Source organism: Neophocaena asiaeorientalis, unplaced genomic scaffold (genome assembly GCF_003031525.2).
Source record: "Neophocaena asiaeorientalis asiaeorientalis breed wild unplaced genomic scaffold, Neophocaena_asiaeorientalis_V1.1 scaffold57, whole genome shotgun sequence".
Lineage (NCBI taxonomy): Eukaryota > Metazoa > Chordata > Mammalia > Artiodactyla > Phocoenidae > Neophocaena > Neophocaena asiaeorientalis.
The window spans coordinates 711,403-725,855 of record NW_020172731.1 but is presented as its reverse complement, the minus strand read 5'-3'; the positions used below and the strand labels follow the sequence as shown (position 1 = coordinate 725,855).

At 36.9% G+C, this 14,453-nt stretch overlaps 1 protein-coding gene across 2 annotated transcripts; it reads right to left on the bottom strand.

Annotated features, from left to right (window-relative positions):
• Window positions 1-1,448: 1,448 nt before the first annotated feature.
• Window positions 1,449-12,538, bottom strand: FBXO4 (F-box protein 4). Of its 2 annotated transcripts, none has more exons than XM_024740357.1 (6): window positions 12,309-12,538; window positions 10,042-10,262; window positions 6,429-6,504; window positions 6,143-6,318; window positions 2,219-2,394; window positions 1,449-1,818 (listed from the first exon to the last, which is right to left on the bottom strand). In XM_024740357.1, exons 1-6 carry the CDS (start codon window positions 12,314-12,316, stop codon window positions 1,729-1,731), a joined length of 747 nt encoding a protein of 248 aa, XP_024596125.1. In that variant the 5' UTR covers window positions 12,317-12,538; the 3' UTR covers window positions 1,449-1,728. The 2 variants fall into 2 exon arrangements, with proteins under 2 accessions (XP_024596125.1, XP_024596126.1); XM_024740358.1 differs by having other exon boundaries at window positions 1,457-1,818; window positions 10,042-10,165; window positions 12,309-12,361.
• Window positions 12,539-14,453: the final 1,915 nt, after the last annotated feature.

Genomic DNA, 14,453 nt, shown 5'->3' with positions numbered 1-14,453 from the left:
ATACTACTAAATAATCACTGGATTGAAAAAGTAATCACACGGGATTAGAAAATATTTTAACTGAATGATAATAAATATACAATATAAAAAAACATGTGGATGCAGCTAAAGAGGTCTTGAGGAAAATCTATAGCTTTAATTTTTCTTTTTTTTTTTAAGAAATAGAATCAGTGACCTAAGTTTGTACCTTAATAATCTAAAAAAGGGAAGATGAAATTAAAAAATTTTTTTACATTTAAAAAGCAGAAAAATAGAGATTAGAGCATAAATCAATGAAACAGAATATAGAATAAATCAATAAATCCTAAAGCTGATTCTTGAGAATAATAAAATCAATAAAACTCTAGCCAGACTGATCATGAAGAAAAAAGACATAAATTACCAACATCAGGAATGAATGAGGTAACATAACTACATATAATTAAAAAAAGGGGAGAGTAGATCTACTTTTGGCATAACAGAATGAAGAGTTCCATGTAATGGCTCCCTAGAGAAACTGGAGAAAATTAATTTTTTAAAATCATTAAAAAATAAAATAAAGACAAAAATGGACTAAAAAAAAATCATTAAAATCTCTGTAAATGGTCCTAAGAGCATACAGCAAATGAAGAAACATTTATTCAAATATATATATATACTAAAACTCAGTAAGAACAGTAAGAGTCTGTGGGATTTGAACCAAGACCCACTCCCCTCCTTCCCTCCTCCAGCTCAGAAAGAAGAAACTCCATTCTAGACTGGGGCAGCTGAGGAAACAGCACTCTCTCTCCAAGTCAGAGGGCAACCTTCCTAGGAAGAGCAGGATGTCAGCATTTCTCACTCTGCCCCCAACTATACAAGTGCTGAAGCTAAGTTCTGGATAAGTGCACCCAAGATGTGACAGCTCCTTTCTTTGAAACGGCACCTAGCTCGCAGGATGGAGGCTGTATCTTGGGTGCAGCACCACTAATATTATGCTTTTTAAATTATAATTTAAAAATTCTTCAATTCCAATGAGATAGGAGGACTGTAATGTTTCCTCTGCAAAGTGCAAGCAATTAGTGAATAGGAGGTCATATGATCATGAGCGTCTCTGGAATATTTTCTCTATGAGTAAAGAATAAAATTTGGCTTTAGCACCTCATGAGCTTTCAAAGTTATTTGAAAAGAGCAAGAATTTCCAGTTATTTTCACTGAATTAGTATTGAATATGATACAAAGTTAATTCCTACTGTTTCAGAAAAGAAACAGAAGTTGTATGGCCATAATAGTAAATGAAATTCCAGTGAATATTCAGTTTTAAATAGTACATTTATTAAAAATAGTTAGAAACTTATTTTTTGATAACCAGTTAAGGACCTTTGAAAAGAACCTATTGAAAGCTTAGTAAATTTGCTATTCCCCACTATAGCAATCTTTGAAACAAAAAGAAGAGAAACCACAAAGAATGAGAGAGGCATAAACTTGTTTTTCCAGAATTTAATATTAAAAAATATATATATATGTATATATGTTATTTTAAAATATTAAAAGGTTCATTTTGGGGCCAAATGCTAGCACTGAAACTTTTTTCTTGTAATTAAGGTAAAAAGCAAAAATTATATTAAAAAATAGAGTAGCTACAGCTGTCCAATATAAACCCTACCTGCAAAAAGGCAGGGCAGAATGAGCTGACTTGAGCAAATATCCACATCACAACCTTAGTAACAAGTTCCAAATGCTTTCAGTTCCCAAGGTCTGAAAGGAGGATCATCTTGCATGCTTAGATTCTACTTCTTCAAGAATCCACTGAATGCCATTCAAAAAACCAGTTAAAGTTTCAGCCTCTGTATCCTGGACCTATGAGCAAATAAAAGAGATTACTGTCAATAAGAAACTGAGTGAAAAATCTTATAATTAAGTGGGACATTTTCCTGGACACTCAAAAAAGAATAGGACGAAAAAGATCCCAATAGACTTTGGGTGAGTCACTCAAGTTTGGTCTTCTAGAGAGCTTAGATTAAAAAATACCATCTTCTCTTCTGTCTTATAATTACTACCAATATGAGGTTTATTACTTATCTCAGAGGTCAGCTTTGATACCAAGTATCTCCCACCAATTAAGCTACTAAAACTAACTTTTAGAATGTTATTTTATTAAAGAGAATGAGTAGAAAAGAATTTTAAAAATAAAAATCAATTAGAAAGTAGAGTGAAAAATAAAATGAGATTTTTCTCACCAGAGAAAATAGGGCCTTACCATCCATGGGTGGCTTAGATGATTCAGACGCAGCTCATGGGCCAAATAAAAACAGGGCATTCTTTTTACATTAGCTTGAGAAATACAAGATAAAACCAGCATTGGTCTTCCTGCAGATCCAAAAGCTGGATCTGTCATTGCCATAATACGAGAAAATTCATCTTGCCATTCATGTCCTAAGGAATGTAGTCAAAACCCTTAATTTGCATTACTTGTAATGACTTAAAAAATAATAAAACAAAATTAAAAACTAACAAAACAAGGGAAGCAAAAAATTACCAGGATCCAAACATAACAAACTGCCTCTATTGCTGTGTTCATTTACTGATCTTTCGTAAAACTACATTAATCAGCCTTGCAAGGACAGGAATTTAGGTGAAATCAGAGAGAACAAAAACAGTACCACTCAGATGTCTCTATGGTTTAAAAGCAAAAATACTTTGATATAGATATTTTCCTCTCACAAATTCTGTAGCTGTCACTACCCTTTCTTTCAAAGGCCATAGTTTCCAAAACTTAAACATATAATTGAGTCTAGCTTTTTTATCCAAACTGAAAATCTCTGCCTTTCATTGGAGTGTAAATCACTGACATTTTGTGGTAGGCATAATTCTAAAATGACCCCAGTGACTCATACCCCAGTATAATCCCTTCTCCTCTGAGTGTGGGAGGAATCTGTTAATACAGTGGGATTATCACTGACATGATTAGGCTATACCATAAGACACAGCTGACTTCAAGAAAGAGAGATGAAACTCAGTGAGCCTAACCTAATCAGGTGATCCCTTAAAACAAATGAGATTCTACCTAGTGAGAGAGACTCTCCATTGCTGGATTTGAAGACAGAGGGAGTCACATGACAAGGAATGACGATGGCCTGTGAAGCTGAGAGCTGCCCCAAGCTGACAGCTAGCAAGGAAACAGGGATCTCAGCCATACAACAGTAAAGAGCTGAATTCAGCCAATAACTGAGTGAGCTAGAAAGCAGATTTTTCCCTAGAGCCTCCAGAAAGGGATGTAACCCATCTGACACCCTAATTTCAGCCTCTGAGACCTAGGTTGAGAACCCAGCCATGCCGTGCTCAAGACTTCAGACATAGAGAACTCTGAGCTAATAAACAGATGTTGTTTTAAGCCACTAGGTTGGCAGTAATTTGTTACATATTAATAGAAAACAAATAAACATTTAATGTAATTATCAACACAGTACATTTAAATCTATCATATACCTCTTGAATTTTGACTTGTTCCATCTATTCTTTGTTCCTTTTCCTGCCTTCTCTTGAACTGACTTTTTTAATGATTCCATTTTATCTTCACCACTGGTTTATTTAACTATACCTCTGTTACACTTTGTTTTAGTGGTTGCTCAAGGATTTACAATGTATATTTTAAACTTATAACAGTCTACTTGTTTTTTTAGTTTTTATTTTATTTATTTATTTGACTGCATTGGGTCTTCGTTGCTGCGCGCAGGCTTTCCCTAGTTGTGGCGAGCGGGGGCTACTCTTCGTTGCGGTGTGCAGGCTTCTCATTGTGGTGGCTTCTCTTGTTGCAGAGCATGGGCTCTAGGCACGTGGATTTCAGTAGTTGTGGCACACGGGCTCAGTTGCTCCATGGCATGTGGGATCTTCCCAGACCATGGCTCGAACCCATGTCCCCTGCATTGACAGGTGGATTCTTAACCACTGTGCCACCAGGAAAGTCCCTAACAGTCTACTTTTAAAAAGTATTATATAACTTCACATATAGAACCTCATAATACTATATTTCCATTTCTGCCTTTCATGCTGTGTAATATTGTTACAATATATTTTATTTAAAAAATATCATAAGCCCATAATACATTGTTACTGTTTATCCTTTACATAATGATAAATAAATTAAAATTAGAAAAAAATATTTTATGTATAGCTATATTGTTTAAAGGCCCTTCATTTCTTTTTGTAGATGCAGTTTTCTACCTGGTATCATATTCTTCTGCCTGAAGTTTCCTTTAATATTTATTATACAAATCTGCTGATTGAACTTTCTCAGATTTTGTTTGCCTGAAAAAAGTCTTGATTTTGCCTTCATTTTTGAAAGATGTCTTTGCTGGATATTAGATTTCCGCCCCCCTTGAATACTATAAAGATTTCCCTTCATTACCTTCTGGCTTACAGCAAAATTCTGTCAGAAAGTCTCTGTCCTTATCTTTGGCCCTCTATATGTATGTTTTGTTTTGCTCTGATTGCCTTCAAGATATTCTCTTTACCTTTGGTTTTCATCAGTTTGGCTATGATGTATCTGTATTTTTTATTTATCAGGTTTGGAGTTCTTTGTGAATCTTGGATCTGTGGTTTATTCTCTTTCAGTAATTTTGAAATAGTTTTGGTCATTATCTGTTCAGAAATTTCTTTTTCCCTGTTCTTACTCTTTTCATGTTTTGGGACTCCAATCACATATAAATTGAATCAGGGGTCAGCATACCACACTCTGAAGATCTGTTTTTATAAACAAATTTCTTTGTGAAACAGCCATGTCCATTCATTTGCAAACTGTCTATGGCTACTTTTGCACTATAATAGCAGAGGTGAGTAACTGTGACAGACTGTATGGCTCACATGTCTAAAATATTTACTATATGGACCTTTAAGAAAATGCCAACCCCTGAGTTAGATCACTTAATAGGTTCCCCCAGCTCTTGAATGTTTTATCCTCCACCCCTACTCTTTTTTCTCTTTGTGTTTTAATTTGGGTAATTTCAATTGATCTATCTTCACATTCACAAAAGGTTTCCTTTGTTAAGATGTCCACTGAAGGAACTGTTCACCTGTTATCATATTTTTCATATTTAGCATTCCCATTTTACTTTTTCATAGCTTCCTTCTCTCTGCTGAAAATCCCTATTTGTTCACATATATTGTCCATCTTTTCCACTAGATTCTTTAACATATTAATCATAGTTCTTTTAATGTCTCTTTCTGAGAGGGCTAACATCCAGGCCATCTCTGTGTCTAATTCCATTGAATGCTTTATCACTTGACAATGGGTCATTTCATTTTGATATTTTTTTGTATCTTATAATTTTTAATTTAATGCCAGATGTTTTATGTGGAAGAACAGAAGAGACTGAGGTAAAGAATTTACTTCTAGAAATGGACACGATTATTCTGTTAGGCCATTAATGCAGCAGGATGAGTCCAGCTAGTCAGTAATTGAGCTGGATTTGGCTTTTGTTGCTATAGTTAATTTCAGTGCACCATAAACTGTAAATTCGTTCAGCAGTGGGATGCTGCTATCTTGTTCCGAGTGAGAATAATATATTGTATATTTATACCCTACTTTATTCACAGAGGATTTGGGAAAGAAATTACAATACTGGCTTGTGGCCCAATAGTATTCTATTTTCATGCTATTTATCACACTGTGAATGGCAATTATTCAGAATATATGGATAGTGTTCTTAACTAATCTACTTAAAGTAAACACTCCACCCCACACATCTCTCTACTATCTGGATAATTAAAATAAAGGTAAAATTTTTCATTTACCTGCATGAATTATTTGAATAGGGCCAAAAGCAGACAAAACACCAATAACAAAAAGTGTAGACGCATACAACAACAAAAAAACACTATGTAGTTATAGTATCAAACTTCGGTGTGCATCAGAATTCTGTAAAGCTTGTTAAAAAAACAGATGCCCAAGACACAACCCAAATCTATGAGTCATAATCCACCAGGGTAGGAATCAGGCAGCTGCGTTTTTAACAAGATCCCTCAGTGATCCTAATGCACATCAAGTTTTGGGAATCCAATATTAACAGTAATAACAGAATCACATTGATAAAATTAGCCATGATATTCTTAACAAGCCACAGTAAAGCCTAAAAACATATTTGCTTTGCAAAGAAAGCACTGTTAAAAACAAAATAATACTTACTTTTATGAGCTTCAGCATTTGCAACATAGATGAACCCATCAACAACTTCACACACCTTCTGAATTTGTGGAATTACACTGTACCGGCTTCCCTGTTGATCATCCCCTTCATTCTGTATACTGAACATCTTGTTAACTGCACTTGTATGTTCTTCTCTTGCTCTATCTCTTTCCTTTCTATAAGAAAAATGTAAATACAGAACATAAACAGACACTAAACAGACTTCACCCCCCTAAAATATTCCATTACTGATGTCTCAGATAGGTTGCCAAGTAGGTAGCCTTACCTTGTAGTTGAATATAATATTAGGATGTTGAATTTATGTTGGTTGCTCAACTGAAAGCTGACTCCTGATCCAATACCTAAAGGAGAAAATTACAGTTATCAAAACAAGTCATTAATAAAGACAGCAAAAGATGAGAATGAAAAAAATTACTTGGTATAAGTAAAAAGAGTAAATGAAAAACTATGACAAGTGATATATATAGCTTTGGAATAAAATGAAATGTTTGTGTTGAAGAAAAGATGCCGTAAGCAATTTTTATTCACATAGTAATAAACTATGGATATAGAAGGAAAAACTGCTAGGCTTTAACATTCCTTTTTTTTTTTTTTGCGGTACTTGGGCCTCCCACTGCTGCGGCCTCTCCTGGCCTCTCCCATTGCGGAGCACAGGCTCCGGACGCGCAGGCTCAGCGGCCATGGCTCACGGGCGCAGCCGCTCCGCGGCACCAGACCGGGGCACGAACCCGTGTCCCCTGCATCGGCAGGCGGACTCTCAACCACTGCGCCACCAGGGAAGCCCTAACATTCCTTTTTATACCATCATCACTATCATCATTAACTTTATCATCATCCTCTCAGTAGCAGCTGCATCGTAACAGCTACTACTATTTATCCTCAAGACTAAGGCTTAGTTTCACTTCTTTTATGTTTCTCATTAGTCTTTTACTCCACGTACACATTCAACCAAATGGCTTTTTTCCCCCACTCTGAAAAGCTGTTTTTAAATTCATGGCACCTTAGAAAACTGAGGAAATATGGTAGACACTGAAATTTTGAATTGGACTTGGGCTACGATCCTGAATTTGCCACATATGCCCATGTTTCTGTGAGCCTGCTTTGACATCAAAATATAGAAATAATACACACTTTTTAGGGTTATTGTAAGCATTAAATGAGATCACATATGTAAAACACCTACGGAGTGACTGGTAAGTAACAGGTGCTAAACACTAGCTTCTTACTATTTTATATCTAAATCATTCAACATTGTCATTTGTCCTTCTTTCTTAACTCCTTCCCTCCTTTGGCTGTGTTAACACTACAGGGCTGATTCTCCTCTTGCCTCCTGGAAAGATCCTTTTCCTCTTCCTTGGCTTTACCTCTTTTTGCTATATAAATGTCCTCTTAGATCTGTCTACTTCTCTCCATCCTCACCCCCACCTTTTAGTTTAAATTATCTCTCACCTGGACTTCTGTAATCATTTCTAACTAGTCTCCTAAATCCACTTCTGCCCCTTACTATCCATTCTTATGACAGCAGCTGGAGAGATTGCTTTAAAATGCTTTTAATTACATCTCTTCCCTTCAAAGCCCCTGCTCTTCAGATAACCAAAATTTTAATATAATCTGGCCTCTACTTACCTCATTAGGACAACGCCATCTTTCATATCCTTAATCCCTGCATAACCACTCTAGGTATTTAAAGCAGCTATGCCGTGCCATCTTATGTCACCATTCTGGGCAACACATATATAGAGATCTTGGTGGCTGGGACTGCAAGCATCCCAGGCAAAGTGGCCCTAGTCCTCCCGCCACCAGGGGCCTCCCAAGAGAGATCACAGAAACAAATTCTACCATGTCTCTAATCTTTGTTTACATCAGTTTAACTTCCAGAAATTACCCTCTCAACACATCTAACCTCAGCCCAGTATGATTCTCATGTTGTTTTGCCCCACCTTGCCAATGATTCATCCCTCCACTCTTCCCTGACCTTGCAGGGTCTGAGGCACAATTAGATGGGCAATTTCAAACAATCACTCCAGCTGCTGTCTGGAGAATGAAATTGCCATTTCACAATCAGCAAATTTCCCCATATCCCCAACCTCTTCTTGAAGGGTTCCTTCCACCTCATGGCCCTACCTGAAACTAGCCTGTCCCTAGGTGCCACTTCTCTTAACAGTGGGGTCTCAAGTAACAAAGTTACCTATTCTCTCACATCTCAGGGTAAAGAGATGAGGTGAATGGTCTCTTTACTCCTCAATGCCATGTCTTAACCATTACTCACCAACCCTCTTGAAAAAACTCCATCTCTCTGAGACACGCACACCATTTAGCTGTAATACCATCTCCTGTCCTTAACCTTGTCATTTATGAATCTCCTTTTGATAATCCCTTCCTCCAAACGTTCACTGATGATTTCAGCACCTGGCTTACAATATTCCTCTCTATACTCAGAAATTTCCAAGTCCATGTGGACTTCATATGATTCCCAAATCTTCATTTCTAGCCCAGGTCTTTCTCTTGAGATATGGATGCATAAAGTAATCCATAAAGTCATTCGTTCATTCACTCATCAAATGTACATTGAATGCCTACTATGTGCCTGGCACCACAGCTAAGAATAAAGCTGACAAGTTTTCTGCCCTAATGGAGCTTCCATTCAAGTGGCTAGCTTATAGCAGGCATCTCTACTTGTATCAAAAGTTTCTCTTCCTCCTGTGTTTCCTTAACCTAGTGAATGGCACCATCATCCAATATGAAAATCAGACCAAAAACCAGGAATTATCCGTATTACTGCTAACACACATTGAGTCAATTCTATATCCTTCATATTTTTATCACAATATTGTAGTGGTTTCTTAACTTCTAATCAAGTCTCCACTCAGGAGCCAGAGTGATCTATCCAAAATGCCATCTTGATCATCTTACTTCTCTGCTTAAAATCCTTCAACAAATGCTTGACATACAAGCGTCTTCTCACCTGGCCCCACTCTGGACACACAGAGCTACTTCAAGTGTGTCATGCACACTCAGAACTTTGGGATTTCAGAAATGTAGTTCTCACTGCTTAGAATATTTTACCCTTTTTTTTTGATGGCCTACCCCTACTTATCCTATTGACTCATGTAAGGCATCAGGTTCAATGCAGAGCTTTCTCTGACCCTTACCTTTCTACACAGGAGCTAATTACACCACATTCTAATCACCTGTATACATGTCTCTGCCCTCCTTTAGACCAAGTACCTTTCAGGGCAAACAGGAGATTTCTGATGTTGTTTGTTTTAAATCTCTGCATCTTTAGTATCTAATGGGTACTCTCAATAAATGAATAAGTAAAGCACAAGCTAGTTTACACTGTTATGCATGTTTATTATACATCCTGCTTACGAAACTAACTCCATGGCTGTTGTTGCTATTGTTTATCATAGAAATAAAGGTAAGGTGATAATTTAGCTCTTTTTTGAAATTCCAATATATATCAAAGTACTTTGCATATAGTAGGTGCTGAATGGATTTTGCTGTTAACATTCTTTTAAAATATGGTAAATGTACAAATATAACTTTTTTTTATAACATCTTTATTGGAGTATAATTGCTTTACAGTGGTGTGTTAGTTTCTGCTTTATAGCAAACAAATATAACATTTTGACAACATACAATTTGCTTTCACATAATCTCATATTCTGGACTGAGAAAGTAAGAGAAAGCTTACCTCTTATAAAAAGTAAATTAATTCTTTCAGTCCATAGAGACCTGAGGGCTCCCATGCACCAAATTAGTATATTTCATTACAACAAAGAATTAATTTAAAAACTAATTTCTTTCTATTTAACATTAGAGTCAAGCTCAAAGTGTTTGAATTATTATGTACTGTAGATTAACATGAAAATTACCATCAATCTGCCTCTGAGGCAAACCAGCTGTTGGGCAAAGCTCCTCGGAAGACATCAAGCTCAACACCAAAGATGTATTTAGTTCTTCCAAACCTGGTCCAAACATGGCAAATCGTGGTTCATTCTGAATGATCAATGAGTGTAAAAATGAGGTGACAGCTCCATACATAGGACGGCTAGATTTTGAGGCTCTTCTTGTATATGGACAGCACATTTTATAGCTGTATAAAATTGTCACAATTAGAAAATTAACACAAACACTTACTTAGCCAGTTATTCATTCAACAATATATAATGTATTGAGAACTTGCTAGACAAAAGGGATATAATGATTATACAGTCCCAATCCTCATGGAGGGCAGTGGAGGACAGGCACCATTATAATACGTATGCCGAGTTTCATGACAGAAAAAAGCACAAGATGCTATGGGAGTAGTAGTGGTCTAGTAGCTGAGGAGGTCTTCCTTGGGAATCAGTTACTTACTTTCTAATTTTTCATTTAGATTCTCTCATGAAACACTTGGTCTAACACGTGTTTCAATGCTTAAAATTCACTACATAAAGCAGTGATTCTCAACCTGGGGAGATCTTGCACCCCCAGGGAACATTTCCTAAGGTCTAGAGTCCAGGGATGCTGTTAAACATCGTACAATGCACACAAAAGACAGTTCCCATAACATCTGGTCCAAAATGTCAACAGTGCCAAGACTGAGAAACTCTGTACTAAACATAAACTACATAGTTAGTATAAATGTCCCTAGAGATAAAAAAGAAAAAAAATTACTAAAGCTACCAATATAACCAAATTTCTTAGGGTACTTCTATTAACAGTAACAGTTCAATAAGTATTAATCACAGGGCAGCTCAAATGTTCCTTATAGGTAACCTGGCAAACTAAGAATCATGTGAAAGAAACGACTCAACTTTTTCAATAGCTATAAATTTCTAAACTAGCAATTCAACATGTTATCAAAAATTAAAACAAAGTTACTCAAATCAAAATAAAACCTAAAGCCCTTTAAATCGAGCTGGTTAAGACAACAACTAACGTTACATGACAATCATCTTTACTTAGGAACCTTGTAATTCAAGAAGGGAAAAAAAATCAACTTTGCAGCTATGTAGATCTGGCCAAGCCTCACCACTTTAATTAGTCATATAAGCCACTTATAGTCTAAACTTCAGTTTTTTCATCTGCATTATTTGAACAATAACAATCAATCCAGGGTCGTAAGGATCAGAAATAATTTATATGATCACAAATGGTCGTTATTACGATTATTACTATCCCTAGGAAAACGTGGTTCCACAGCACACAGAAACACTTGATGTTATGGTTGGCTGTGGGACAATGAAGAGGTAACACTAGCAAGTGAGAGTACAGTAGCACTTGTTAAAATTACATACATGTATATTTTAATCAAGTAGTCTCACAAGACTTGATGTAATGGCATCTGTATTGAAATAAGGAAAGATGCTGAATAACTTAAAATATGAAAAAAAGTCCCACATGTAGCTATTAAATCTACCACAGGAAAACAATTCTTACCTAACGCACAAATATTCTTTAAATTTTACTTACAATGTCTTAAATTTGGGGCTCTTAATAAAACAGGTTATATCCAGAAATAACGACATTACAGTCCCTTACAAATTATACGACCTTAGACAAATCCATAACCATGCAGAACCTTCATTCCACATCCATAACACAAGGAAAATACCTTCTTATTGCGTGAGAATTAAATAAGTAAACATACATAAAACATCCATCATAGAATCCAATACACTATAGTTGCTCAACATAATTAATTCTCTCTAATACATGATATTCGAAAATGTCAATGCATTTGGGTGATAACAAAATCTTATTTCCCAGAAACTTAAGAATGGTTTTCTTCCATGCAAAAGAACTCCTGTCTGAACTCTGGCCTTTCCTTCTCTGGACATGGAAAAGTATTTATTTTAACAAAATGTGTTCTAAAGATAATGAAAATTTTAAGAAGTGTTTTACTTCTTGCCATATAAACTATCTATAATTATTCGAATACTCTACTTAGGTACTACAGGGAAATAACAAAATGTGAATGCTAAAAGGGTTCTATGAAGGAAGTTATTTTACCTAACCCCCAATTTTTACAAAAGGACACTCAGACTCAAAATTCATGCAACAAATTAGTAGGAGGGCCAAGACTAACTTAGACTACTGACTTGTAATATAGTCAAATTTAATATCTTCTTTTTAATTCGTAAAACTAGATACTTACACTGCCATGTAGTCAAAAAATGCACCATCAGTGACCTCAGATATAGGCTTTTTTAAGATTTCTAGATCTGGAAGAGACTTCCAGTCAACAGATGACCAAGAAGGAAGATCCCGCAACAGAAAATATCTCCACAGAATTGCATCTCGTACAGTTTCATTCCAATAATGACTTGTACTTCCCAAATGACATAGATCATGAGGTGAAAGAAATGACAAAATATATAGCTGTACATCAATCTGAAACAGAGGGAAGCAGCAAGTAGGTTAAAGGGATGAATAATTTGTCTTGGTAAAAAGTTTTTTTTAAATAATACATTACAGGGACTTTTAAAAATAATAAATTACAGGGACTTCCCTGTTGGTGCAGTGGTTAAGAATCCGCCTGCCAATGCTGGGAACACGGGTTCGAGCCCTGGTCCAGGAAGATGCCACATGCCGCGGGGCAACCAAGCCCGTGCGCTACAACTACTGAGCCTGCGCTCTAGAGCCTGCGAGCCACAACTACTGAAGCCGTCACTCCTAGAGCCCATGCTCCGCAACAGGAGAAGCCACCGCAATGAGAAGCGCGCGCACCTCAATGAAGAGTAGTCCCCGCTCACCACAACTAGAGAAAGCCCACGCACAGCAACGAAGACCCAATGCAGCCAAAAATAAATAAATTTATATTAAAAAAATAAATAAAAAATTAAAAATAAATAATTATATTATACTAGGAAACCAAAGGTCAACTGAACAGTGTATCATTTGAATAATTAAATCTATCATGATAAATGACAAAATTAAGTTTTTATACTAAATAACAAAAAATCAACTTAACAGTCTTTTTTTTTTTTTGCAGCGGCATGTGGAACTTCCCTGACCACGGATGGAACCTGTGCCCCTTGCAGTGGAAGCACAGTCTTAACCACTGGACCACCAGGGAAATCAACAGTCATTATTTTTAATGATGAAATCTATCATGCTGAAGTTATTTCCTGTCTCAGGACAGAATCATAATGAACATTTCATTTTTGACACGTGGAAACATTCCTGAAATACCTCCCATTGTTCTGGTAGTTTTCAAGTAAAATAAGCACTTCATTTAATTTTTCCTTATGGATATTCTGCTCCACCATTTATCTGAATGAACTTCTTAATGAAATAATTTATTCTTCAAAATAAAATCTTTATCAAGCGTACAAACTTCTGATTTTATCATTACATCAAATCAAAGAGTAAATCTGTCACCTGAGTTCTTCTGTAAAATCTGTTATTTCAGAGAACCTCTGCAAGGAGAACCATGGAGGCAACCTAAGCCTGAAGTTTTTTAATTTCTGATGGACCTCAGAGAGTCAACAGTCCAGCTGAGATACAGCACTTTAATAATTTCTAAGAAATTCTCCTCTCTCCGTTTTCCTATCTACCTGAAAAGTTTAACAACGAAAAATGTGTGTAATTCTCGTGGCCTGCTGTAACTTGAGGCCCTTGTAACTTAGTCATTTACTTTCCCGCATTTTTTTAAGATTTTTTTTTGATGTGTACCATATTTAAAGTCTTTATTGAATTTGTTACCATACTGCTTCTGTTTTATGATTTGGTTTTTTGGCCAGAGGCATGTGGGATCTTAGCTCCCCACCAGGGATCCACCTGCACCCCCTGCAGTGGAAAGTGAAGTCTTAACCACTGGACCGCCAGGGAAATCCCTAGTCATCTACTTTCAATTGTCAGTTTTGTCACTTGAAATACAGGTAAGATAACAGTCGCAAAATCCTAGGAGAGTGTGTGTTTTGCGGGACCGCCAGGTGTTTCGGTACATGGAAGCTGGGATGATAGATGCTGAGAACACAAGACACTGGACGCTTTCCATGATTTCCAGAACGTCTGGCATGGTCTCCGCGTTTCCTTAACCTGATGTTCAGGGTGCCCCAGTCCCTAGACCTGTTTTTGGGGTAGAAGACCGGAGGGTGACCTGGCTGGTTGCCAGGGCACAACCTGCAGGTGAGTTTCGGGGCGACCTTCGGCCCAGCTGCGGGGCACCACGGGTCAACGCCAAGGCGTTTCTGCTCAACTGCTGCCCCCAGGTGACGACACTGCCCGGAATGGCTGCAGGGACGGGGCCAGACACAGGCCCTGCCCAGGGAGGCTCCCCCCGCCCCCGCCGCGGCCC

What these genes read in the sequence shown, in the direction of transcription:
- FBXO4 (XM_024740357.1), bottom strand. An exon ending in ATATTATATTCAACTACAAG is followed by an intron (nt 6,319 to 6,428) that starts GTAAGGCTACCT and finishes TTTTTCTTATAG; the next exon opens with AAAGGAAAGAGATAGAGCAA. An exon ending in AAATGCTGAAGCTCATAAAA is followed by an intron (nt 2,395 to 6,142) that starts GTAAGTATTATT and finishes TACATTCCTTAG; the next exon opens with GACATGAATGGCAAGATGAA.